The following is a 26,535-nucleotide window of genomic DNA, read 5'->3' as shown; positions in this document are numbered from 1 at the left end:
TAGTGAGGCCCAGGCATCCTCTTGGTCAGTCTGGTGAGTGCTGTCCTATAGGATAAAACATCACTTAGTGAGGTAATAACGTCTGGTTTGAATCAATCTGTAAGATGCACATTATTGATCTGTGAACATCTAATGCAGTGAAGAAAGTCCCGTTTGCTTAGATAAACAATTCTATTATTTCTAGGCACAGAGTCAATATATAACCAGAATAAAAGTATATACAATATTCATCTATTCCTAAAGGAATCTGATCTGTGCTGGGGATAGAAGTCTCTATCGATATGTCTTATATTTAAGAATATTAACACAGGCTGCTGATAAAGATGAGAATGCCAGAGGCCTTACTCAGGGGACATTATTACTGTATGGGAACACCCTGGGCATTATTATTATATGGGGCCACAGCAGGATATTATTAGTGTTTGGGGGCACAGCAGGATATTATTACTATATAGGTTCACAGAAGACATTATTACTGTATGGAGGCACAGGAGGACATTATTACTGTATGGAGGCACAGGGGACATTATTACTCTATGGAGGCACAGGTGACATTATTACTATATGAAGGCACAAGAGACATTATTACTATATGGAGGCACAGGGGACATCATTACTATATGGAGACACAGGGGACATTATTACTCTATGGAGGCACAGGAGGCATTATTACTATATGGAGACACAGGGGTCATTATTACTATATGGAGACAGGGGACATTATTACTGTATGGAGGCACAGGAGGCATTATTACTATATGGAGGCACAGGAGCATTATTATTTTATAGAGGCACAGGGGACATTATTACTATGTGGAGGCACAGGGGACATTATTACTGTATGCAGGGCACAGGCGGCATTATTACTGTATGGAGGCACAGGAGGACATTATTACTATTTGGAGGCACAGGGGACATTATTACTGTATGGAGGCACAGGAGGCATTATTACTATATGGAGGCACAGGATACATTATTACTATATGGAGGCACAGGGGACATTATTACTATATGGAGACACAGGGGACATTATTACTCTATAGAGGCACAGGAGGCATTATTACTATATGGAGACACAGGGGGCGTTATTACTATGTGGAGGCACAGGGGACATTATTACTGTATGGAGGCACAGGGGACATTATTACTGTATGGAGGCACAGGGGACATTATTATTATGTGGAGGCACAGGGGACATTATTACTGTATGCAGGGCACAGGCGGCATTATTACTGTATGGAGGCACAGGGGACATTATTACTATTTGGAGGCACAGGAGGCATTATTACTGTATGGAGGCACAGGGGACATTATTTCTATATGGAGGCATAGGGGACATTATTACTGTATGGGGCCACAGAGGGGCATTATGACTGTATGGAAGCACAGGAGGACATTATTACTGTATGGAGGTACAGGGGACATTATTACTGTATGGAGGTACAGGGGAAATTATTACTGTATGGGGCACATGTATGGAGGCACAGGGGACATTATTACTATATGGAGGCACAGGGGACATTATTTCTATATGGAGGCATAGGGGACATTATTACTGTATGGGGCACAGGAGGACATTATTACTATATGAGGGCACAGGAGGACATTTCTACTATATGGACGCACAGGAGGGCATTATTACTGTATGGAGGCACAGCAGACATTATTACTATATGGAGACACAGGGGACATTATTACTGTATGGAGGCACAGAGGGGCATTATGACTGTATGGGGCACAGGAGGACATTATTACTATATGGGGGCACAGGAGGACATTACTACTATATGGGGGCACAGGAGGGCATTATTACTGTATGGAGGCACAGGAGGACATTATTACTGTATGGAGGCACAGAGGGGCATTATCACTGTATGGAAGCACAGGGGACATTATTACTGTATGGGGGCATAGGGGAGATTATGAGTGTATGGAGGCACAGGAGGCATTATAACTGTATGGAGGCACAGGGGGCATTATTACTGTGTCTAATTGATTAACAATAATTTAGTGTTTTATCGAATTTCATAGCGCTGTGGCCGTCAACGTCATATTTTTTGTGGGCAGCGAATTTACCCAGCCGAGTTTGAGACCCCTATTATATACTATGGAGATCAGCGGAGAACAAATAGTTGCAAATTAATTGTTGCAGAAGTGAAAAGCCCCTCTAGAGGCTAAGTCACAGTTTCCTGCAGTTAGAGGTTAAATCCTTCCTCAGGGGAAGGAAGACTCTCATTTCCTTCAAGTAATTTGTTCTATACATCCTAGAAGCTTAGATCTTATATACGTGTCAAGGAGGGATAAGTGGCACCTTGATGCTTTATGTACTTTCACTCAATGACCGAAAACCAATCAACACTTCTCTGTATTGTTGCTTATTCCTTCCATAATATACCGCCACTTATAGTGTATGAGACACAGACCATAGGCTCATACCGCCACTTGGTTTATGCCACCTGGGATAGTAACAATATACTGTAACCTGGTAATATGGTGCTTGAATTTAAGGAGGCTCTCCAGGATTTTTTTCCTTACATATTGTAGCATAGGCTATTAGCAAATAATGTAAAGGTCCTTATGTATGCCTTCTGTATACCTGTTCTAGGGTACTATTACACAGAACGATAATCGGCTGAATCGGCCCAATTCGGCCAATTATCGCTCCGTGTAATAAATACGATCAGCCGATAATTGGTGCCGATACATCGCTACGTGTAATAGCGGTGCCCAGCCGGCGACTGACAATATACATTAACTATACAAGCTGCAGGGCTCCTCTTGCGGTCTTCTTCTCCCCGGGTCCCGCACTGTAGCTTCAGAGCGGCCTGTCTCAGCTGACTGGCCGCTCAGCCAATCACTGTCCGGGACCCCTGCGGCCAGTGCTTGGCTGAGCGGCCTGTCAGCTGAGACAGGCTGCTCTAAAGCAGGAGCCTGCGGGACCTGGGGAGAAGAAGACCGCAAGAGGAGCCCTGCAGCTTGGATAGGTACTGTATAAAGTTAAGCAAGGGCTGCAAGGACATTGTTAACGATGTCCATGCAGCCCTTATTAAACGATAATCGGGTCGTGTAATAGGCCCAGTAAATGAGCACCGATCTAGCAGATCGGCGCTCGTTTACAGTTATTATCGGGCCCCCATCGGCACGTGTAATAACACCCTTAGTGTCTCAGTCACGGGTTGTCTGCCATCTTGATTTCTATTTCCCCTCTGATATTATTCCAAATGATTACATTTCCTATAATGACTTTGACTTGACAGAAGCAGAGGGGGCAGCCTTATCACCTAGTTTTCTTCCTGTAAGCTCTTACAAGCAGGGGATACAACTCTGCAGCTGATTATCATATGGACTCTCCTACTACATCACTGCACTCCTGATCTCTGACTTCAGCAGCATCTTGTACAGAGAAGCAAGGAGGTAAACTGGGTGGAGAGAGGTCTGCGATCTGCCAAGAGAGATCTGATAGGTGATGGTGCATTCCTGTAGTAGTTTCCCAGTACTTATCAGCTGCTGTATGCCTAGCAGGAAGTGGTATATTCATTCCAGCATGACACAGTACTCTCTACTGCCTCTTCTGTCCATGTCTTACACCAATTGATTTAATTTTTCGCCTCTGAAGCACCCCTTTAAGCAGCTTAGCTTGGAGCCATACAGAAAAATAGCAAATGGCACCCATTGGCTTATAGCCACTAGGCCGTAGGTTATAATATTCAGTCTCTGATACCTATAAATGTTGTGCCTACCTTTAGTCTACTAATTCATCAAGTGTCAGATCTTTCCTGCCCTGTTTAGTAGAGAGAAAAGAGAGACAGGATCAGCTGTCATCCGGCAGCTGCTTCTTTCCCTGTGATTGTCTCTTCAGCAGGAAGCTTTATGCCTCTATGCATAAAGAAGACCCCATACTAAATGTTACATGGGTCCCTTCCATGCGTTGGCTTATACCATCATATACCCCGCCGTTAGGCATATTCTTCCTTTGTAGAAAGAAGGGATGCTAGAAGCAATCCCATGGCTAATGTCCTTTGACTCCATGGTCTCCACAACCTGAGCGTCCATGAACAGTTTCCTCTAGCACACACCTTTGATCAGAGACTAATAAGAACAAAAGCCTTGCTGCACACCATGCATTACAGAAAATCGCAGCATTACAGTAAAGCAGCATAGGGGGAGAAGGGAAAGGCTGTCATCTGACATCTGCTACATTCGCTGTTATCATCTGAAGCCTCCTGTTCTGTTTATAAAACAGGAAGGATAGAATGGAAGCGTTGTCATCTACAGCTGCTGCTCTGCTTATGGTGGCCGGGAGGTCTGACTAGTGGTTCTTGATGGTTTCTCTGATCTCTTCTTTCCAGCATTGTAGTCAGAGAAAACTATGTGACCATCAGAAAACAAAGTTAAAAAAAAATATATATTATAATAAATAAATATATATATATATATATATATATATATATATATATATATATATTTTATTCTAGGAATTTTAAACTCTAGAAAGAAATCTAAACTCTTGCAAAGAGTTTACAGATGTGTCATAGAGCGCTAAGCCTGGGTAATATTTTCCAGAAGCTGCAGCGGCGGAAAATAATGTTCATATTTGGCAAGTACATTGCATATGCCTACCAAGTGTTTCACATCTGCACATAGAGATTACTACAGCAGCAAAATATAAAGCTCTAGTGACATCTAGTGGTGATATTTGATCACTGCAGTCGGAATCTGTGTTGAAATACCAATATGAGAAAACTACACTTGTAAAATGGAAATATTAAAATCAGATTATTATTATTATTATTATTATTATTATTGTTAATTTTGTTTAAATATGGTCACAGGATGTACCTGCCTTTATTCATCTTGCTGGGAGGAGCTTAATTTTAAAATGACTTATCTAATGTGTTGTGGACCTTGTCTGAGGTTTTGGAGGAGGACATTATTCCAGTGTCTAGTATTTATTGGGAAGGTTGGTTAGTATGTCTATTAGCAGGGGCGGGCTGGGCCGGGGGGCAGGGTGGCATCTGCCCCCCGGGCCGGCCTTCCCCAGTACATTACAGGGCCGCACTGAGGCTGCTTACCGCCCCAGCGCTCTCATCTCTGCCTGTGCTGCAGGGCCGCTCTGTGATGCTAGTGGCAGCTGAAGCTGCTCCCCGCCCCCGTTAAGCCCCGCCCCCTGTGTACCGTCCCATGTTCCTCCTGGCCCGGGACTTCCTGTATTACACAGTGTGGAGAGGAGGAGGCTGGCTGCTGCTAACCTCCAGCTCCAGGCTCCTGCTCCCTGACCATCCCCCTCGTGTCCTGCTCTCTGCTCAGCAGCTATAAATGCAGGTACTTCGGGTTGTAGATAAGAGGGAGGTCGGGACAGAGAGGAGAGGGCTGTCTGCTGGGCTGGGCTGACAGAGGCAAACACACACACTAGCATCTGTTCCCCCAACCCCCTGTACCTGCTGCCCTTTACCCCCTATAACTGCACCCTCTTCCACAGGCTGCATTGCCCCTCTGCACCTGTAGTTGATATGTACCTCCTAAGGCTGCTGTGTGAGCCTTCCCCCCAGACTGCTGTGTTCTCCTTTTCAGGCTGCTTTGCCTCTCCCCCCCCCCCCTTTCAGGCTGCTGTGTCCCCCCTTCAGGCTGCTGTGCCCCCCCTTCAGGCTGCTGTGCCCCTCCCCCCCCTTTTAGGCTGCTGTGCCCCCCCTTCACGCTGCGGTCCCCCCCCCTTCAGGCTGCGGTCCCCCCCCTTTTCAGGCTGCTTTGCCCCCCCCTCCCCCCCCCACACACACACATTTCAGACTGCTGTGCCCCCACACACAGAATGATACACACTCATAGAGAACAATATACGGTCATACAGAACCATACAGAACAATACGCACCCATACAGAACAATATACACCCATACAGAACAATACGCACCCATACAGAACAATATACACCCATACAGAATAATACGCACTCATACAGAACAATATACACCCATACAGAACAATACGCACTCATACAGAACAATATACACCCATACAGAACAATACACACTCATACAGAACAATATACACCCATACAGAACAATACGCACTCATACAGAACCATACAGAACAATATACACCTATGCAGAACAATATACACCTATACAGAACAATACGCACCCATACAGAACAATACGCACCCATACAGAACAATACGCACCCATACAGAACAATACGCACCCATACAGAACAATATACACCCATACAGAACAATACGCACTCATACAGAACAATACGCACTCAAACAGAACCATACAGAACAATATACACCTATACAGAAGAATATACACCTATACAGAACAATATACAACCATACAGAACAATATACACCCATACAGAACAATATACACCCATACAGAACAATTTACACTCATACAGAACCATATACACCCATACAGAACATACAGTACAATATACACCCATACAGAACAATATACACCTGTACAGAACCATACAGAACAATATACACCCATACAGAACAATATACACCAATACAGAACCATACAGTACAATATACACCCATACAGAACCATACAGTACAATATACACTCATACAGAACAATATACACCCATACAGAACAATTTACACTCAAACAGAACCATACAGAACAATATACACCCATACAGAACAATATACACCAATACAGAACAATATACACCCATACAGAACCATACAGTGCAATATACACCCATACAGTACAATATACACACATACAGAACAATACTCACCCATACAGAACCATACAGAACAATATACACCCATACAGAACCATACAGAACAATATACACTCATACAGAACAATATACACCAATACAGAACAATATACACCCATACAGAACAATTTACACTCATACAGAACCATACAGTACAATATACACCCATACAGAACAATATACACCCATACAGAACAATACGCACCCATACAGAACCATACAGAACAATATACACCCATACAGAACAATATACACCAATACAGAACAATATACACCTATACAAAACCATACAGAACAATATACAGTACACCTATACAGAACCATACAGTACAATATACACCTATACAGAACAATATACACCCATACAGAACAATATACACCCATACAGAACCATACAGTACAATATACACCCATACAGCACAATATACACCCATACAGCACAATATACACCCATACAGTACAATACACACCCATACAGAACCATACAGTGCAATATACACCCATACAGAACAATACACACTTATACAGAACCATACAGAACAATATACACCCATACAGAACCATACAGTACAATATACACCCATACAGAACCATACAGTACAATATACACCCATACAGAACCATACAGTGCAATATACACCCATACAGAACAATACACACCCATACAGAACCATACAGAACAATATACACCCATACAGAACCATACAGTGCAATATACACCCATACAGAACAATACGCACTCATACAGAACAATACGCACTCATACAGAACAATATACACCCATACAGAACAATACGCACTCATACAGAACAATATACACCCATACAGAACAATACGCACTCATACAGAACAATATACACAGTTTGTAGGGTATTTTGGAGCATATTATATAGTAGTCAGTATGTTGGAGGTCACCCAGCTTTCCCAGCATCTTGTAGTCAGTAAAATGGAGGTCACCCAGCTTCCCCAATATCTTTCACTCAGTATAATATGGTCACCCAGCTTTCCCACCATTTTATACTCAGTATATTATGGTCACCCAGCTTTCCCACAATCTTATACTCAGTAAGATGGAGGTCACCCAGCTTTCCCACCATCTTATACTCAGTGGCTGGTAGCCTCGGGGAGCTGCATAGTATATCTATACTGTGCAGCGGAAAACCATATCACCACAATTGTGCTAATTGGTTCCCTTTAAGGAGCACTCCAGCCCTTACCTATTATTACCCACCCCACATCAGTGCAGGGACGGTAGATGGCACCCCAGGCCTGTACTTCTGCCAGCGGCGATGTTCCAACCATTGGGGTAACGTCTCCTTCCCTTCTGGTCATTTGTGACAGGGAATTCCTACTGCTCTGTGTGAAGGGGCCAGAAGTCACCTTGTCAATGTAAGTCTATGGGATGGTTCCGTGTCAACGCTGAGCCGTCCCATATACTTATACAGTAAAGAGATCCCCGACCCCGTCACAGCGAGCAGTAGGAATTCCCTGTTTACAAATTACTGGAAGGGCCGAATGTGTTATCCGAAGTGTGAGAACAGTGCTACTGGAGAAAGTATTGGAGTGGGTGGCATCTACCTTCCCTGCACTGATGTGGGGAGCGTAATAAATGAGGGCCTAGAGTGGTCCTTGAAGGATGGGCCACGAGGCGGCTACTCATGGGCCAGTGCTGTGTGCTTGCCCCCCAGGCTAAAATTTGCCAGCCAGCCCCTGTATAAGCACAGCCTCAATGCCACTTAGGCTTGGAAGGAAAACATGATTTTATAACAGGTATAATTTTCTTTATCAGCTGTCTTCAGCTCTGAGCTGTTAGAGTTCGTTCAATGTTTTTGAATTCGGCTGGAAGAACCAGCCGACGCCCTATCCCTTTGACCTGATTCACACACTTCATACTATGCTGCCAGGGAGCCAACACCCGGCTTCATACTTTTCCTGACTCCTCTCTGGTGCTCGTGGGGTTAAGCCTTCAGGTGTTGCATTCTCCTGAGGCTTGCTCCTGTCTGAGTACAGGGGAGGGCTCCCTGGCTGCTATTGGTGTCTCATGCTGCTGTCAGACTCCTTGCTCCTATCAGGGGCTGGGGCGGGAGCTCTGGTAGCATTTAAGCTGGTGAATTACTCCCTGTAATTGCCAGTATATCGTATTGTTCTGCTTGTTGTTTGACATTTGGACTTGGACTTGGCCTCTGCCTCATCCTCTGTACTGCGTTACCTCTTGTGCTTGACCTTGGACCGGACTCTGTTTACCCTTTGTTTGCTGATTTGGATTTTGACGTGACCTCCTGTTGCCGACTCGGACTGCCTGACCTGTTTGTATATACCTGTCTGTGTGTTCTGTTACCTCCCCACATCCCTAGTTAGGCTAGGGACTGTCGCCCAGTTGCTGCCCTAGGGTTTAGCCTAGGGGGGCAAGCAGGTAGGGACAGGGGTTGCGGGTCGAGAGAAGGGACTGCCATATTCCCAGACCCCAGGACACCCTGACATGAGCATGATATATAGCTGATAGATTCCCTTTAATTCCTGCAAATCAAGTGATATCATGTCTTCTACTCCACTTACATCCATCCGCTATTCATTTCCCTCTGTCCCCATTATTTCTGTGTTTGCTGGATCGGCATAAACATGTCCTCAGTAAATTAGAATTAGAAATGTCTGATGGATTCCAAGTGTAAACCAGCAGACATGTAAATGCAGCTTTCACTGTGAGAGGAGAAGAGGCTGTGGTGAAACTCTGGACCAGTATAAAGCAGGCAAAGCATTTGCATACAAAGATCTGAAGTGTACTTCAATCAAGGCCGGCATGGTAATTCACATAGCATTCGGCTGAGCACTATGTTTCCTGAGTCCCCCATACACTTGTATGCTTGGTCAAGCGTGTATGTGTTCGGCTAATCTTGTCCGAGAACTAAGGGATACGGGATGTAGTAATCCAACTTACCAATGCTTATCCCCCCCAGCATCTGCTGTCAGGGGAGAGTAGTAGATAGCTGGTCCTGACGAAAACTATGATTTTAGCTTCTAAATGAGTGTCAAATTTTTAAGCTTTTTGTGACTTTTTAGGTTGATTTTATAGGTGTTTTATTACACAGCCCGAGCCACTGACTAAGCTAACGCTCTCATAGAATGGCGCTCGGAATACAATCATATTACACAGGGAGATGTTGGGTCGAGGGCCAATGATTATTTGATGGGTAGGACCAACCAGACCAGCCAATGGACAAGCGTTTGTTTGTTGGCTGATCACTATAGCTCTAATACATAAATAAACCTTTTTGGCCAATAATTTCCCTGTGTAGTTAGGACCAAAGGTTGGGCCCATACTAGTCCCCAAGATTAATGGGCAGCGCAAGAAGACAAACTTGTTGCATGCAACTCTTCAATTTGAGATAAAGTACAGCCAAGTACAGTGCATTTTAGGCAATCGTATAGTTGGTCTAAAACTCAAATAGACAGTTGTCAGGTGCCACAAATTAAAAAAATAGCGTATGCCACAGTGATAAGTCTGGCACATTTGAAGACCGTAAACTTTATGTTTGCACATAGTAAATTAAAGGGGTATTCTGCTGAAACATAACTTTTCATATATTGCTGCCCATGGTGAGACTAATAATCCCCTCTATAACTGGTTATATCGCTTCAGTCTCCTTCTCCTAGTTCTAAGCTGCTGCTTTCTGCTTAAGACACAAAAAACTGAGACAGCTGATGTAAACAACTCCCTTGCAGGCTGTATCCGAAACTTTGTAGCTTCTTTGTAAAGCTGGGAGGGTTAATCTGAGGTCAAGTTGTTGATGAACAAAGTTGCAAATAAAGCCTGCCAGGGACTTGTTAACATCAGTCGTTTCAGAAGGGAGGGGGGAGGAGGATGGGGGGGTAGAGAAGAGCTCAGACACAGTTTTTTTGTGTTTTAAGTAGAAAGCAGCAGCTCACAACTGAGGAAGGAGACTGAATAGATATTAATAATATGTTCCGTGTTTCCTCGAAAATAGGACAGTGTCTTATATTAATTTTTGATCCCAAAGAGGCACTATGGGGGAAATTTACCAAGGGTTTTGTGCCTACTTTTAGGTGAATAATTTTTTGCCCATTTTTGGTCTAAGTTTTATTTATGAATCAGTATTCAATGGGTGAATATTTTTTAGATGCAACTTTTTTTTTTTTATCTGCCTGTTTTGAGTATTAACCAAAAAGTTCACATAATCTGGGATTAGCGCCTAATTTATCACTTGCAACTTTTTAGAAAGTCACACAAATAGGTGCAGGCTTACGCAATAATTACGCAATTTTTGCAACTTTTTACTTAGATACATTCACTATGGCAGTGCTACTTTTTAATGAATCAGTCACAAGCTATTGCAACACACCAATTCCCATTAGAATAGTTACACACATTAGACTATGTCTTATTTTTGGGGGATGTCTTATTTCTCTCCCCGCCTCTGGCTCTCCTTCCGGCCTTCCCCTCCGTCTCTTCTTCCACCCTTTCCCTCCGGCTCTCCTCCCGGCCTTACCTTTGGCTCTCCTCCAGGCTTTACCCCCCCGACTCTCCTCCCGGCTCTTCTCAGCAAACTCACCGACGTTCTGTAGGAGCATGACAGCATACGACAGGACATCGGGAAGCGTGGGGGTGGGATGTGCGGCAGGACGTGGGGATGTCAGTATGCTGGATGTCATGGTCCACGAGGAGATTAGGTGAGTCGCGGGGGTTGCGGTCGGTTGGGGTGCCTTACTTTCGGGGGGATGTCTTACTTTAGGCTACTTGCTAGGATAGTGGGGGGGCCTTATTTTAGGAGGATGTCCTATTTTCGGGGAAACACGGTATGGAAGGAATTGTTAGTGTCACCATGGGCAGCAAAAAGTTATTTTTGAGCCAAATACCCTTTAAGTACATTTGGGCCACTAAGTCTTTAAAGGGTATGCTTCACCAGTAATTTAGCTATTAGCAAGGTTTTATGTTAAATATATTTTTTTAAAATATATTTTTCCATTTTATTGTCTACATTTTATAATCCTGAAACTTTGCAGTTTTTATTCTCATTACCAGTCTTAAAAGTAAGCAGAGACTCCTATGAGACTATGGCTTTCTGTTCAGGCTCGGAGGCCTACTATATCCAATGATACAAGCAGACATGTAGAATATTGCTGTTCGGACAAGGATGGATAAAATATAATTACTATTAAGAAAATAATGCAAATGTGGGAATTTTTTTGTAATGAATGTTTATTGCAGTTTATGCCAAATACAAAATAAAAATGTCTATAAAAAAATAAGTTTCACAAAATTTTTGGAAAATACAAAATAATAACAAAATAATGAAATCATTTTACTACAGAAAAGTTAGTTCTTTTTAATAGTTGGATAAAGAAAAAAAATTATTTTACATTCTTTCAAAATTACGAAATTTTGAAACATAAAAAAATGAACAATTTTCTGCCTTTATAATAAGCAAACCCCTTGTTCAAAGTGGAGGGCAACAAACGTTTACAGCCTCTCTGACCAGTAAAGAGTTAATAATAATTTTATTTCTATAGTGCCACGATATTCTATGCTATGATAAGAGTTCACATGATCGGTTTCAGTGACGCACAGAAGAGCGATTAGCTCTGCCCACATTACACAGCACCTAGACCTGACCAGAGGAGGTCAGAGCACCGGAGACCAGCAGGAGCCAGGAGAGGTGAGCATTACCAGGGGGTAGAGTAATATGGACTGTGTTACCTAACCTGTGGCTCACCAGGTTGCAGAATTACAACCCCTATCATGTCCCACTGATAGCTCATGATGGTTGAGTTGTAGTTTTGCAACCGCTGGAGAGCCGCAGATTAGGAAATGATGATTAGTAGACAGTGGCACAGTACATTAGAGAGGACAGTGACATGGTACATTAGAGAGAACTGTGGCACGGTACATAACAGAGATAAAACAGGTCAGGATACCATATTTTTATTTTCTGACAATAACAGACTGTACATTTTTTTTACATTCAGATAATCCCTTGGAGTGCCAGTGGAATAAATATTCAGATCAGGAATCACACAAGCGGCATTTTGTGTCAATAGTAGCAGATAGTATAGATAGTAAGGATCCAAAGACATCTGGGCAGCAAATTCTGCATGGATGAGATGTGACCAGAAGAATTCTTGTCAGCCTCGGCTAGACGGAGAAGAGAGTGAAAATAATGACTCCGATCAGTGAAGACGTCATCTGTGAATCACCGAATATAACAGTTTATTTTGCTTCTGACTGCATCTGATGGGGGAGGGGGGCTGAAATTTTGCACCAGGGCCCACGCCCCTGCATGCTGTCTGTTCTTAGTGGATTATGACTAGTATGAAAGGTCATTTAAATGAATCCTACCAGATCCCAATGTGTTATAATGGGCCCATTGGGTTCTATTGGGGTCCCTGTGTTTTTGAAACCATAAATAGCCATCACACGTAAGAGGTGAGATTATAAGGGTGCCATCATGGTTCAAGAAAACACAATCACTGGTATAGGCACTTGCTGATTTGCAGCAAGAGTCCAGGTGAAAAGGGCTCCAAACCCTGATGGAGAAGTAAGTCTTGAATTCTCATTTGCCATAGAGATGGCCTGCTTAAAGGGGTTGTTCCGGAGAAGAGGACGGCTACTGCATTCTGCTCCCCACCTTAAACTTTTGAAGTCCCTTCCCATTCCAAGACATGGAGGAGTTGGTCTACATTAGGGATCTCATACTCAAACACACAGTGGGCCAAAAATAAAAACTTGGACAAAGTCCTTGATATTTGTTGAAGCGGCATTTCTGTAACCTTCAGAGTGGAGTGCAGCGCTCCTGGCGTCATCCAGTGCTTTGCACTACAATGGATGATATGGTAAGTCCCCACAATAGTGTCCCACATAGTACCCCCCACAATGGTGCCATATATAGAAGTCAGCCCCACAATGGTGCTTCATATAGTGCCTCACATAGTGCTTCATAAAGTAGCCAGCTCCCACAATAGTGTCCCATAAAGTAGCCAGCTCCCACAATAGTGTCCCATATAGTAGCCAGCTCCCGCAATTGTTCCCCATATAGTAGCCAGCCCCCTCAATAATGCCTCATATAGTAGCCAGCCCCTATAATAGTGTCCCATATAGTAGCCAGCCCCCTCAATAATGTCCCATATAGTAGCCAGCCCCTACAATAGTGTCCCATATAGTAGCCAGCCCCCTCAATAATACCCCATATAGTAGCCAGCCCCCACAACAGTGTCCCATATAGTAGCTAGCCCCCTCAATAATGACCCATATGGTAGCTAGCCCCCCACAATAGTGTCCCACATACAGTAGTAGCCAGCCCCCTACAGTAGTATACCATATAATAGCCAATCCTCACATTAGTGTACCATACAGTAGCCTACGCCTGGCACAGACGCTGCCTGTGTCGGAACACAACACTGTCTTCTATTAAATGCAATAAAAAATTTAAATTAATATAAAATTAAATGCAGCATGGTGACATCACCCACTCACACCCTGTGCCAAGTGCATTCTAGAAGTTAGGACATTGCAACAGATTATAATATGGGAAGTTTGGAACATCACCCATATTATAATCTGTTGCAATGTCCTATTGGCGGCCCAGCTCTAGGAAATCAATAGATTTGGCCTGCTGGTCAGAGTTTGACACGCCTGGTCTAGATCGCATGTGGGTGAAACTACGCCCGCATGCGATGTCCAATAGCTACTTAGTGTCTCCGCAACATCGGAGCCACTGTGCAGCTATTGGACATAAATTCCGAAATCCCTTTAATCCCTATTGGCCTTGGCTGCTTTATTAGGCCCACAAAACTGAGACCAACTTCCTACTTTTCTGCAAGGAGGGGAGAATCACTGCATCCTCCAGACCCGTAATCTTCAAGGCTAGCCTTTCAAGGGCCAAGCTGTTAAGTGAAGAATGCTGACCTGGGAATGGACTATCGCTCCTTGCACTAAAAAAGTCCAAATTTCCAGAAGCCAGGGATTCCCCACTGAAAGAGCCCTTAGCCAGGAAAACTAGGGCCTCCAATCTAATCACAGAAGGTGGCACTTGCGATGCCCGGGCCCCTAGGGGCCACTCCGCTGATAGGTGTTGTTACTGGCAGGAACCGAGGCAGCTGCTAGCTAGACGGTTGTCACGGTTTAGGCACGAAGGGTCACAGCTGGAAACCGGGCTCCTGACCGAGCGGAGACTAGGCATGCGATTCTTCGTTGTCCTTAGTCAGGGCACCAATAATTACACCAATGCCAAGGTTCAGAAACAACGGTAGTTGTGTATTTATTGTAACGGTGGTAACTAGTAGCAACAGTCTCTCCGGATGCAACCGGGTATAAGGCAGACTTGGATAAGACAGAGTAATGGGTGATGCTGCAATAGGCTGTGATGGTAGTGTACTGAATCATGGGAGTAGTAGTGAAACTGAAGATGAGATGCTGTGTGGAATGAGACTTGAATGAAATACTTGCTGTTGATGATTAGAGAAGATGATGAGAGGAATGATTGAAGAATCGGCACCCAGATGAGAATCTTGAGAATAGATGAGACAGGAACACAGCCAGTGGACTGGAGCAGCAGAGCACACACAGTCCTCTCTCTTAGCAGGGAGAGAGGACAGACACAACCTATCCCCTCTGTGGTAGGGAATAGACTGAGGTAGAACAGGAAGTCACATGGTAACCCCAGCCAAAGCTCGATGACCATTGGGGGTACCATGGCAACAGGGCACAGTCACGTGATACACTAGCCTTTGCATCATCACACCATTAGGCATATACAGAGAAATATACATGAGAAGTACCATACTTGAACACTGGGGGGCGACATAATACCATTAGGCACTGATAACTGAATATGCATACAAGAAATGAATGGAATAGCAGACCTGAACACTGAGAGGGGTGACAAAATACTCGCATTTTGCAGTGGACCATAGCTTTCCAGAAAAGAACTGGTTATAATAAAAGTGTGAGGATAAGAGGGTCTGTTCTGGGACACTGCAGCACTAGTTATATAAAGCATCAAATATCATATAAAGAATTTGAATACTAATTGCTGAAGAGAGGAGGACCCCATCTTAATACTCTGTGTCTTTAGTGGAAATTACCTGCGCAGGTCCGACATTTCTCACAGGTGTCTCCATAAAAGTTAGGATTGGTACATTTACACTTTCCGCATTCACAGACGCCTCTACCGTTGCACAACTGCCCATTTGACGCGACACACGTAGACTTGTCCTCCGAGCAGCCACACGCACTTCCAGAGAAGTTGGGGAAACACTCGCATACTCTGCATTGGCAAATTCCATTATCTGGATCAAAGAGAACAAAATCATCATGATCTGATACTACAGGAAAAGAGTAGATCACATAGGAGTATCAGTGCTCATGCTTACGTCCGCAGATCAGTCCATTGTATCGGTCACAGTTATAATTGTCACATTCGCAGTATTTGCCAGAATAGACCTCATTGGGGTTATCCCTCTTCTTACATACACATTGCCCACAGATACAGTCACCGTTGTTGCTGCAGATATCAGAGCTGTTCTCCTTCCGGCACTGAGCATCCATATCTTCATAGCTGACCTGATCTGTGCTGCACTCACAATGTTTTCCGATATGACCCTCATTACACCTGGACAGAAAACAAATTTTCAATGTGAGACAAGCGCACAAGTTTATTTCGTACTATCAACTCAAGATCACCATAAAGTCCACATCTAGATGCAATGGTTCATTGTTCAATATGTTTTATGCCACCCATGTAAAAGAATTCTTCACCGATACCACAGCACAGTTCTCATTTTAGTAATTCCCTGTTGATTTGACTCCATTACAATGAAGGTGAATGAAATCAGCAGTGAAAATCCACAATAGAATAAGCAAGCCATGGGTTGGTTGAAAAATGTCTTTAGCACGTGGATGAAATCTGGAAACCCTCATCCATTAGCCTAGTACCGTTACCTGCTGCCGATCTTACCAGCCTCAATACATACTGTGTTTCCCTGAAAATAAGACAGTGCCTTATATTCATTTTTTGTTCCCAAAGAAGCACTATATCTTATTTTCAGGGGATGCCTTATTGTTCTCTCTCCCCCCGGGGGGAGAGGGAGGTGCGGGGCATGGGACAAGCACAGGGAGGGAGTGTGGGAGAGAGGTGAGTGGCACCAGACAAGTGCGGGGAGGAGGGGAAGAGAGGTGAGCGTCACGGGACAAGCACGGGGAGGGAGAGAGGTCAGTGGCACAAGAAAAGCATGGGGTGGGAGAGAGGTGAGCGCCACGGGACAGCACGGGGAGGGAGAGAGAGAGGTTAGCGGCACCAGACAAGTGCGGGGAGGAGGGGAAGGGAGGTGAGCGTCACGGTACAAGCACGGGGAGGGAGAGAGGTCAGTGGCACGGGAAAAGCATGGGGTGGGAGAGAGGTGAGCGGCACTAGACAAGCACGGAGAAGGGAGAGAGAGAGGTGAGCAGCACCTGACAGAGCACGGGGAGGGGGAGGAGGTAAGCAGTACGGGAAAAGTACAGGGAGGGAAAGAGGTGAGATGCACGGGACAAGCACGGGGAGGGAGGGAGGTGAGTGGTACAGGAAAAGTATGGGAGGGAGGAAGAAAGGTGAGAGGCACGCCCTTACTTTTGGGGTCCGCCTTACTTTCAGGGGGTGCCTTACTTTTGGGGGATGCCTTGAACACAGTCACATGAATGTACCTGCAAGCTCCACATTCGAAGATGCCATTTCCAAGGTGACAAAGTGGGCTATCGGGTGTGCCAGTCCAATGGCAGTCACATTCACAGATATGTTCAAGAAGGATCTCTACTTCTTCGGTAAAACCCCAAGGCTTGATTTTTATAAAAGGCCAGTCTTTCTTAAAGCACTTGTGAGCAGTTACACTGATCTCAAACTCCACCTAGAACAAAAATCACTGGTTTGCAAGTAACAGAGATTCTGCCGATGTCACCCGTGCTGCAGTAACAGTGGTGAAACCGGTTGAGAATCACAACATAATGACCATGCTGCTGATCTGAGAATCCACAATGCGCCTATATTCCTATGCAAACAGTGTCCAAGGCATAAGCTTAAAAGGGGAATTATCGGCAGGTTATATTAATCTAACCTGCTGATAGCCACCTACTGCGCAGGAGACACAGAGGATGAATATATGTCTCTTACTTTAATCCTCAGCAGTAGCAGACTATAATATGTCCGTTTCGGGCGGTAGCCGGGGCCCTAAGCTCCTGAGGGGCCCATGGCCCCCCAATAAACTTATGTTCCATCATGATTTGCATAAAAATCGCTGCTTTTTACCACAATTTTGCACAAATCAGGGCAAAACTGCAGCCAGGAGACAATGCAGTAACATTAGAGAATATATTAAAGGACCTTATCATGTGACAATGATGTCACCACAGGTCTGCGATGCCCTGGCCCCTGGGGGCCACTTCCGCAGTGCTGGTGTTATGAGCGGGCAATGACCGGGGCAGCTGCAGGGGTTATACTTGTCACGGTATAGGCCTGAGGGCGGCACAGCTGTAGGGCCGGTCTGTGGAATCTGCGGGTGATGATGGGCATGCGATTCTTCGCTGCACCTAGTCAGGGTGGACACCAATGCCAGGGTTCAGTAACAGCGGTTTTATTATAGATGAGGTAACTAGTAGCAACAGTTCTGTCCGGATGCAACCGGGTATATAGCAGGCTTTGACAAATAAAGCAGGAGTGGTGCTGCATAGGCTGTGAGAATACGTGCCGGATGATGGGAGTAGGAGTATGAGAGAAATAGCGTTGCTGGGTGGATTAGCTTGAGAGTAATACTTGCTGTGAATCCTTGCAGCGATGAGGAGAGATAACGGAATGACACCCAGATGAGAGAGAAGAATCCGGACACTTGAGCAGGCAGATACAGCCGAAGACTTGAATACTGCAGAGCATCTGATCCACACTTCTAGTGGTGAAGTGGGAGCTGCAGAGAAGAAGCCCAACTCCTCTGAGGCAGGAGAGGGACGACACACATCCTCCTTGCTTGGAAGCAGGGGGAAGACTAACTTGTTAGGAGGAAGTGGAAGGTCACATGGTTGCTCCTGGCCAGAGCTAGTCGGCCATTGGAGGAACCATGGTTACAGGTCACGTGATCAACAGCCTTGCATACCACTGTACAATGCAATAATACACAGGAATACATGAGAACACACATGAGAATGCACAATACCAGAGAATACTAGGGGAAAACCAGCAGCAGTTGCAGTGCAAACACTTACCAGAACAGGCATTGACACAGCAAAAGAAATGGCCATAATAGGAGTAGTAGTCTGCATGTTCTGGGACACTGCATACCTCCCTAGCAAGTTTGAGCCGACCTCGGCGAATCTAGAAGGCAGCAAACATGAATAGACTGGACAATTAAACAACAGGAATGAATGATGAGAGTGAGTGTGATGAGGTGTGTGTTTCCCACGCCCAAGGCACAGGTGAGAAGAGAGAGAGGATGAGAAACCCTAGTGGCAGGACTTCACCTAGGGGTGCCTAACGTACTCTGGCGACCAGGTAGCTAGTGCGTGAACCATCTGACGTGTAAGCCAGGACAACTTAACTGCTGGCGGGTGACCCTCAATATTCCAGCCAGTTAGACAGTAGGTTTTCTGTTAAATGTGTTACCCTACTGGAGGAGAACGTGAAGACCTGTGTACTATCTTGGCGTGTTTGTGAAATGTCTTGGATACCTGAAAGAGAATAGAACAAAATAATAAAAGCAAGCATACATCTGGGCGCCCATGCATACGGGTCAATCATACAACACAATTACTCAATAGGCCAAACACACGAAAGGGTATCCAAGGTGCAATATGTATGGACCAGTGTGAATGTTAAGTAAGACTATGTGTGATTACTACTATGTTGGGACAAGACAGAGGCGAACAAATACTGGAAACAAAAGGAAAGGAAACACAAGGGACAACAAATACTGCGAGGTCTTGAGGAGAACTGGCTCACATGAATCTGAATGAAAATCTGAGAAAAATCTGAATGAAAATCTGAGAAAAATCTGCATACGAACTGGCTCAACTAAATCTTTCCAGCTATAGATAGATATAATACACAATAATGAGACTGGATGAGAAAATACACTCCTACATAAACTGGACTTTCTCTGAGGTATATGTAAACTGACTTCTCTTACTCAGAGGAGGAGCTATCTGACTCAGACACTGAAAAATATACTGTTTTACAAAAGAGGCACTCTACTCTGAGGCAATCTATGTAACCTTGTGCTTACTCAGAGGAGGAAATACAAAGACTTTGATAACACTGGAATGCAATGGTAGAAAAAGTGCAATAATGAAATAAGTGCAATAATACCCTGTGTGGAACACACAATCGCAGGAAAGTGCATTAAGAAGGAATGGATTAAGTGTCTCTGTTAGGTAGAGTCTCTTTTAGGCAATTAGAACATCGTCCATGTAAAAGGCTCTGGGACAGGCACTAGAGAACCTTTTTGTTATTGTAAGTGTCCATCAGCTCATGGCTGGTTAGTACAGGGAACTTGGTCAGGAGGACCAGGCACGAACCTTAAACGTTGCATAGCAGGAACCTGAAACAATTAAACAGTTAGACAACAGAAACAGTTAAGGACTCATCTCTGTAGCGGATACTTAGCAGAAATGTCCTGGAGGACCCTGAGTAGGCTTCTTCTTTTTCTTCTTCCACGGATAGCGATAGCGTGAAGGGCCTGGAGCAGAAGCATCACTGGATGCCGTAGTGACTACAATGCTGGGCGTCACCGTGGTGATAGGAGAGATGATGGGGGCCACATGATAGGTGACGGTCGTGGTAGAAGAGGCAGCCTTAGCCACAGCAGTGGGGGCAGTAGAGGGGACTGCGGTAGTAGGCGGGCCTGCTGTAGTGGAAGCTGCAGGAGTAGCGCTAGGCATAGCGGTGGCAGGCGACAGGGCAGCGAGGGCCTGCTGAATGTCCTCGATCAGCTGCATAATCTTAGGCCCAGGCCCGAGCATCCATGGTGGCAGGGGCAGCGAATCACGCCTTGGAGGTTGCCACAGACCCGGGGATATGAAGGCCTTAGCAGAGTTCTCCCCTTTAGGGCCAGGGACTGAGGACAACAGAGTCGGTCCACTTACAATCTGTTCGCTGTCCGGTGATGAGGACCCTCCGGTACAAGAAGCGAGGTCAGCGGTGCTGGAGTGACCGGGTCCCGGAGAAATGCTGGTCTCAGGTATGGGCCCCTCATTCTGATCAGCAGAGGGCGGGATGAAGGCCCGGCGAAGACTTCCGTCGTCCGACGGGGCAGCGGCCCAGCTGGTGTCGCTGTAGGATGGGAGCGGCGCTAGCAGGCAGGCAGGATTGTTCTCCGGCAGCTCCGGCATCACTGGTGCTGCGGCTGCAGGCAAGTGCTCCTCATAGGCCGCCATCTTGCTACGCTCTGGCCGGAACTTGTAGCAGGAAGGGGAGGAGCGCCAGGCTGGAGGATCAGGTTTCAGAATCTGCCCAGCAACAGTGACGTCATCCGGCCCAGGCGGCTAATCAGGAGCAGCCAATTGAAAGTCTATGGCGCCGGACGATTCCCGCGCTTTGGCAGCATGGCTGTTAACCCCCTCCTCTCCGGGGTATGGCACAGCCAGAAATTGAAGAAGACGGCGGCCATCTTGGGTACTGTTTAGGGCCCGAAACACTTCGATCACCCCCATAGCAATCGGCAAAGTCTCTTGGGGGTTACAGTACAGTTCTGGGGGCACTGGCAGTTGGCACAACACAGTCTATATCCTGTTCGTGACGCCAAAAATGCGATGCCCTGGCCCCTGGGGGCCACTTCCGCAGTGCTGGTGTTATGAGCGGGCAATGACCGGGGCAGCTGCAGGGGTTATACTTGTCACGGTATAGGCCTGAGGGCGGCACAGCTGTAGGGCCGGTCTGTGGAATCTGCGGGTGATGATGGGCATGCGATTCTTCGCTGCACCTAGTCAGGACACCAGTTAGTGGACACCAATGCCAGGGTTCAGTAACAGCGGTTTTATTATAGATGAGGTAACTAATAGCAACAGTTCTGTCCGGATGCAACCGGGTATATAGCAGGCTTTGACAAATAAAGCAGGAGTGGTGCTGCATAGGCTGTGAGAATACGTGCCGGATGATGGGAGTAGGAGTATGAGAGAAATAGCGTTGCTGGGTGGATTAGCTTGAGAATAATACTTGCTGTGAATCCTTGCAGCGATGAGGAGAGATAACGGAATGACACCCAGATGAGAGAGAAGACTCCGGTCACTTGAGCAGGCAGCTACAGCCGAAGACTTGAATATAGCAGAGCACCTGATCCACACTTCTAGTGGTGAAGTGGGAGCTGCAGAGAAGAAGCCCAACTCCTCTGAGGCAGGAGAGGGACAACACACATCCTCCTTGCTTGGAAGCAGGGGGAAGACTAACTTGTTAGGAGGAAGTGGGAGGTCACATGGTTGCTCCTGGCCAGAGCTAGTCGGCCATTGGAGGAACCATGGTTACAGGTTACGTGATCAACAGCCTTGCATACCACTGTACAATGTAAAAATAAACAGGAATACATGAGAACACACATGAGAATGCACATTACCAGAGAATACTAGGGGAAAACCAGCAGCAGTTCCAGTGCAAACACTTACCAGAACAGGCATTGACACAGCAAAAGAAATGGCCATAATAGGAGTAGTAGTCTGCATGTTCTGGGACACTGCAGGTCCTTTACAGGCTGCATTATGGAGGAAAAACACTTAAGTTAGTGCCGCCATAGTTACAGGGGGTTGGGGGGGACCAAGCTTGGTGGATAGCCAGGGGCCCATAGTAAAGTTAATCTGCCCCTGAGATTCCTCTGCACTGTTCCCTTGCACTTAGTCGTTTACTCCTCGGTCCAGTAAGTCCGTAAGGAGCTCTGCCCCGACCCCATAGTGACGGTCCGCCCCCGGTTGGCCTGCTCCATTGATTATTATTAGAAGAGACGGGCCTGCCTGGGCAGATTGGCGCTGTGGGGGTGGAGCAGTGCTCCTAATGGTGCTTCTGTGCTCCTAACAGTCTTACCCAACTGCGGAGTAAAGGACTAAGTGCACGGGAATGGCAGTGAAGATGAAGGTAAGAGACATACCTTCATCCTCTGCGTCTTCTGTGCGATAGGGGTTTATCAGCAGGTTACATACGTCTAACCTGCTCATAGTTCCCCTTTAAGTTTGCCTTGTACTGTATTCAATGACTGATCATTAATATTGCAGGTAAAAAACAGGAAAAAGGGAACAATTCTCCAAGCGGCCACCTACCTGATCTCCTAAAGAGATGTTGGAGCATTTCCTCCCGTTCTCTCCTGTTCCAACTACTCCGTTCTTACAGAAGGACTTATAGTTGATTGTTACGCCTTCAGGTAATTTGCTGCTTTCCAGGATTAGCTCTGAAGATAGTGACTGTAATGGAAACAACCCACATGATTTACTACTCATCACTGGTATGATATTGCCTGGACTGAGTTTTTCTATCAAATATACTCACATCATAGGAGTCAATGATCAACTGAATCACGTTGCTTGAGTTTGAAGACAGAGTTCCTACGGCTGACTTGGGGATCAGGTTCTTCAGCTCCTATTAACGTTTTCATATTATCCACTGATATAATGGATCATTTATCTACTGAAAAGGTTAGTATTGTTAGACAGATATTGTACCTCATAAATTGGCTGAAAATCCTCACCGACAGCAAAGATGGTCTGGATGTTATTTTCACTAAGTTTTTGCACTGTGTGAGAAATGGTTGGGTAGTCCTATGGGGGAGACAAGGGAAAGGTTATGGCAGACATTGTCAGAGGTTCTGGTCAGTGAGGTGCAGAGACCCCCCATGATTACTAAAATAGACTTACGTAAAAGTGGCTCATTGTGTAGATATTGTCCTGCATGTGACATTTCCCATCATTTGGCGGCACAATTCCTCCTAATTTTCCATCTACGGCAAATTTGAACCCAGTGTCACTGGAGACGACCAACAAGCGCATGACGTTCCTCCATCCAATCTGCTCCTAAAATAAAAGGCGGCAGCATGAAGGACACACAGGTCAAGTACAAGACAAGTGTGATGTGTTTAGTCTCTAGGTAAATCACTATTAGATTATGTTCTGCCATATTCATGTTCAGGTTTAAATGCAAAAAAATAAATAAAAAATAAATAAAAGCTATAATCCCCCAAAACGTTTGCAGGTTTACCTCCCAAATAAACAGCCTTATAGTCATCCCTTGTAATTTTACATCTGTAACAAGTATGTAAAACATCCACTTTCCCAGTACTTATTAGCTGCTGTATACCCAGCATGAAGTGGTAGTCTATTTTGCTGGGGTACCCCTTTAACCCGTCACTAATTGTACTTTGCAATGACACGCTGAATTTTTGCATAAAGTATACTACGAAACCAGAAAAAAATTCAAAGTGTGGTGAAATTGAAAAAAAAACCCACATTTCTTTTATTTGGGGGGAATGTGTTTTTACGCCATTCACCCTGGGGTAAAACTGACTTGTTATGCATGTTCCTCAAGTTGTTATGATTACAACGATATAAATGTATAACTTTTATTGTATCTGATGGCCTGTAAAAATTCAAACCATTGTTAACAAATATACGTTCCTTAAAATCGCTCTATTCCCAGGCATATAGCGCTTTTATCCTTTGGTCTATGGGGCTGTGTTAGGTGTCGTTTTTTGCGCCATGATGTTTACTTTCTATCGATACCTTGATTGCGCATATACGACTTTTTGATCGCTTTTTATTACATTTTTTCTGGATTTGATGCGACCAAAAATGCGCAATTTTGCACTTTGGGATTTGAATGTGGTTAATTAATAGTTCGGGCGATTACGCAGGCGGTGATAGCAAATATGTTTATTTATTTACTTTTATTTAAAACCTGGGAAAAGGGGGGTGATTCAGACTTTTATTAGGGGAGGGGGCTTTTTACTAATGACAATCATTTTTTTTTTTTTTTTTTTTTTTTTTTTTTTTATACACATATACTAGAAGCCCCCCTGGGGGACTTCTAGTATATACACTTTGATCTCTCATAGAGATCTCTGCAGCATAGATATGCTGCAGAGACCCATGAGATAGGCACTCGTTTGCTTCTGGCCCAATCACAGGAGGGTTTAATTGTAGGGAGGAGTTCGTTCCTGGTGGGAGGAAGTGAAGCAGTTAGGAGTAGATGTTCCTAGTGAGTGGATGTGTTAGCGAACATTTAAGCAAGCAAGCCACAGAGTTTCTCTTATGAACAACAGAACTGCTATGCAGTGCTAAGCTTTTACAAGGGGTGAGATGCCAAACAGGGAACACCTTGCCGTTACCAGGAACCTCTCTAAAAGGTGTAGGGAACTTACCTTAGAAGCCATAGGAACTGACCCCAGTAGAACAAAGGTACTAAGGAAAAGTCTACGTTCTCCACTGCGCAGAACAGGACACCTTCTCTATCTTGTCTCTACCTCAACTACCAGCACCTGAGTCTTCTACAAGATTGTTGTATTGCACTGGACTGTACTACCACAACAAGTACTATTTCTGTTTTGTACTATGTTTAAAGTGTTTAAAGTGTTCTACTTTGCAAATGCACTGGACTCTGGCTCACTCCTTGCGCACCCATGCACACGTGTACACTTTAAAAAAAAATTTTTGTGTGCTGGAGAGGCGCCAATTGTCAGGTGGGTTCAACACCACTCCAGGCTACCGTGACAAGTGCCCAAGTGACCCAAGACCCACTCAGCTACCACACCACCGTAGCAGCTGACCCAGCAGGGAATACAATGCAATGTATAACCGTGTGTATGGATGTGCTGAAGTCAACAATGCAGGTGAATCCCTTCTAAGCCTTCTACAGGAAGCCATCCCAGTGGTCAGTGACCCTACTTACCGCACACACGGCAACTTGCATTATTGCATCAAGATGACCTCCTGAGGAATCCTGGTTATTTGAGATCTGCTGTTTGCCCACAAGCTTATTGAACAGTTTGCCATTATGTGTGAGACTGAGGACATTTTTGAAGCTGAATGGACTAGTACAGTTCTGCTCGGTGGTGCAGGGATCGGTGCTAATGTCTGTCTTCCCCACAAAAGATCCAAGACCTAAAATGAAACAAAGGACCACGCATAAGCAGTGGCGAACACAGACTGCAGAGGGCCCCTGTGGAAATAATGTGTTTGGGCCCCCATAACCTATTTGTTTCTCCACCTTTCTGCCTTAAAGGCGCACACATATGTACGCCCGGGTATCTGGTACATGTGTCCTGGTTTCTCAGGAGGGCCCTACAGCACAGTATAGATGCCATGGCCCACTAATGGACTGTACCATAATCTGTGCAGGCCCCAGTGTGGGACTGGGATACCTGTGGCCCACCAATAGAACTAATCATGTGGGACACCCAAATAAAGAACCCGTCAGAAGCGACATGCTGACCTTGTCCCATCTTGGACTGATGTATGCAAGACCACAACTCCTAGAATAACAACAACTACAACTTTCAGAATGCCTTATACTTATCAAGCTCTCAGAGAATGCTGGGAGTTGTAGTTCTCCTTGAGTTGTCTGCTTATTTGTTCTTCACATCCCAGCACATCCTGAGAGCTGCAGACTGCAGTAAATGCTGGGAGTTTTGCAGCGGTTGTACTTGGAGGGTCCTGGGCGCATTGTACACTGGATGCTGTATGGGGGATGAGAGTATATAGCTCAGAGTGTGACCCTAGAACAGCACTAATAGGGGATAGAACAAAGGGGCCCTTAATCACTGTTGAGGCACAGGTGGGATACATGTACTGTGTGTGGCTGCACAA

The 26,535-nt window shown here is 45.2% G+C and overlaps 1 protein-coding gene across 5 annotated transcripts in view; it reads right to left on the bottom strand.

Moving 5' to 3' along the window:
- Nucleotides 1-11,968: 11,968 nt before the first annotated feature.
- Nucleotides 11,969-26,535, bottom strand: part of LOC138783804 (integrin beta-1-A-like) — a 29,062-nt gene continuing 14,495 nt past the window's right edge. For 3 of the 5 annotated variants that reach the window (XM_069958965.1, XM_069958964.1, XM_069958967.1), the window contains 9 exons: nucleotides 25,619-25,830; nucleotides 23,593-23,748; nucleotides 23,401-23,496; nucleotides 23,228-23,317; nucleotides 23,002-23,142; nucleotides 17,425-17,624; nucleotides 16,116-16,354; nucleotides 15,828-16,031; nucleotides 11,970-12,879 (listed from right to left, as the gene is read on the bottom strand). In XM_069958965.1, coding sequence (XP_069815066.1) covers nucleotides 12,779-12,879; nucleotides 15,828-16,031; nucleotides 16,116-16,354; nucleotides 17,425-17,624; nucleotides 23,002-23,142; nucleotides 23,228-23,317; nucleotides 23,401-23,496; nucleotides 23,593-23,748; nucleotides 25,619-25,830 — 1,439 coding nt within the window. In that variant the 3' untranslated portion in view covers nucleotides 11,970-12,778. Of the gene's footprint in view, nucleotides 12,880-15,827; nucleotides 16,032-16,115; nucleotides 16,355-17,424; nucleotides 17,625-23,001; nucleotides 23,143-23,227; nucleotides 23,318-23,400; nucleotides 23,497-23,592; nucleotides 23,749-25,618; nucleotides 25,831-26,535 lie in introns of all 5 variants that reach the window. The other 2 variants (XM_069958968.1, XM_069958966.1) reach the window with 1 other exon arrangement.

The sequence above is a fragment of the Dendropsophus ebraccatus genome, chromosome 2 (genome assembly GCF_027789765.1).
Source record: "Dendropsophus ebraccatus isolate aDenEbr1 chromosome 2, aDenEbr1.pat, whole genome shotgun sequence".
Taxonomy (NCBI): Eukaryota; Metazoa; Chordata; class Amphibia; order Anura; family Hylidae; genus Dendropsophus; species Dendropsophus ebraccatus.
This window is presented reverse-complemented; position numbering and strand designations above follow the sequence as displayed.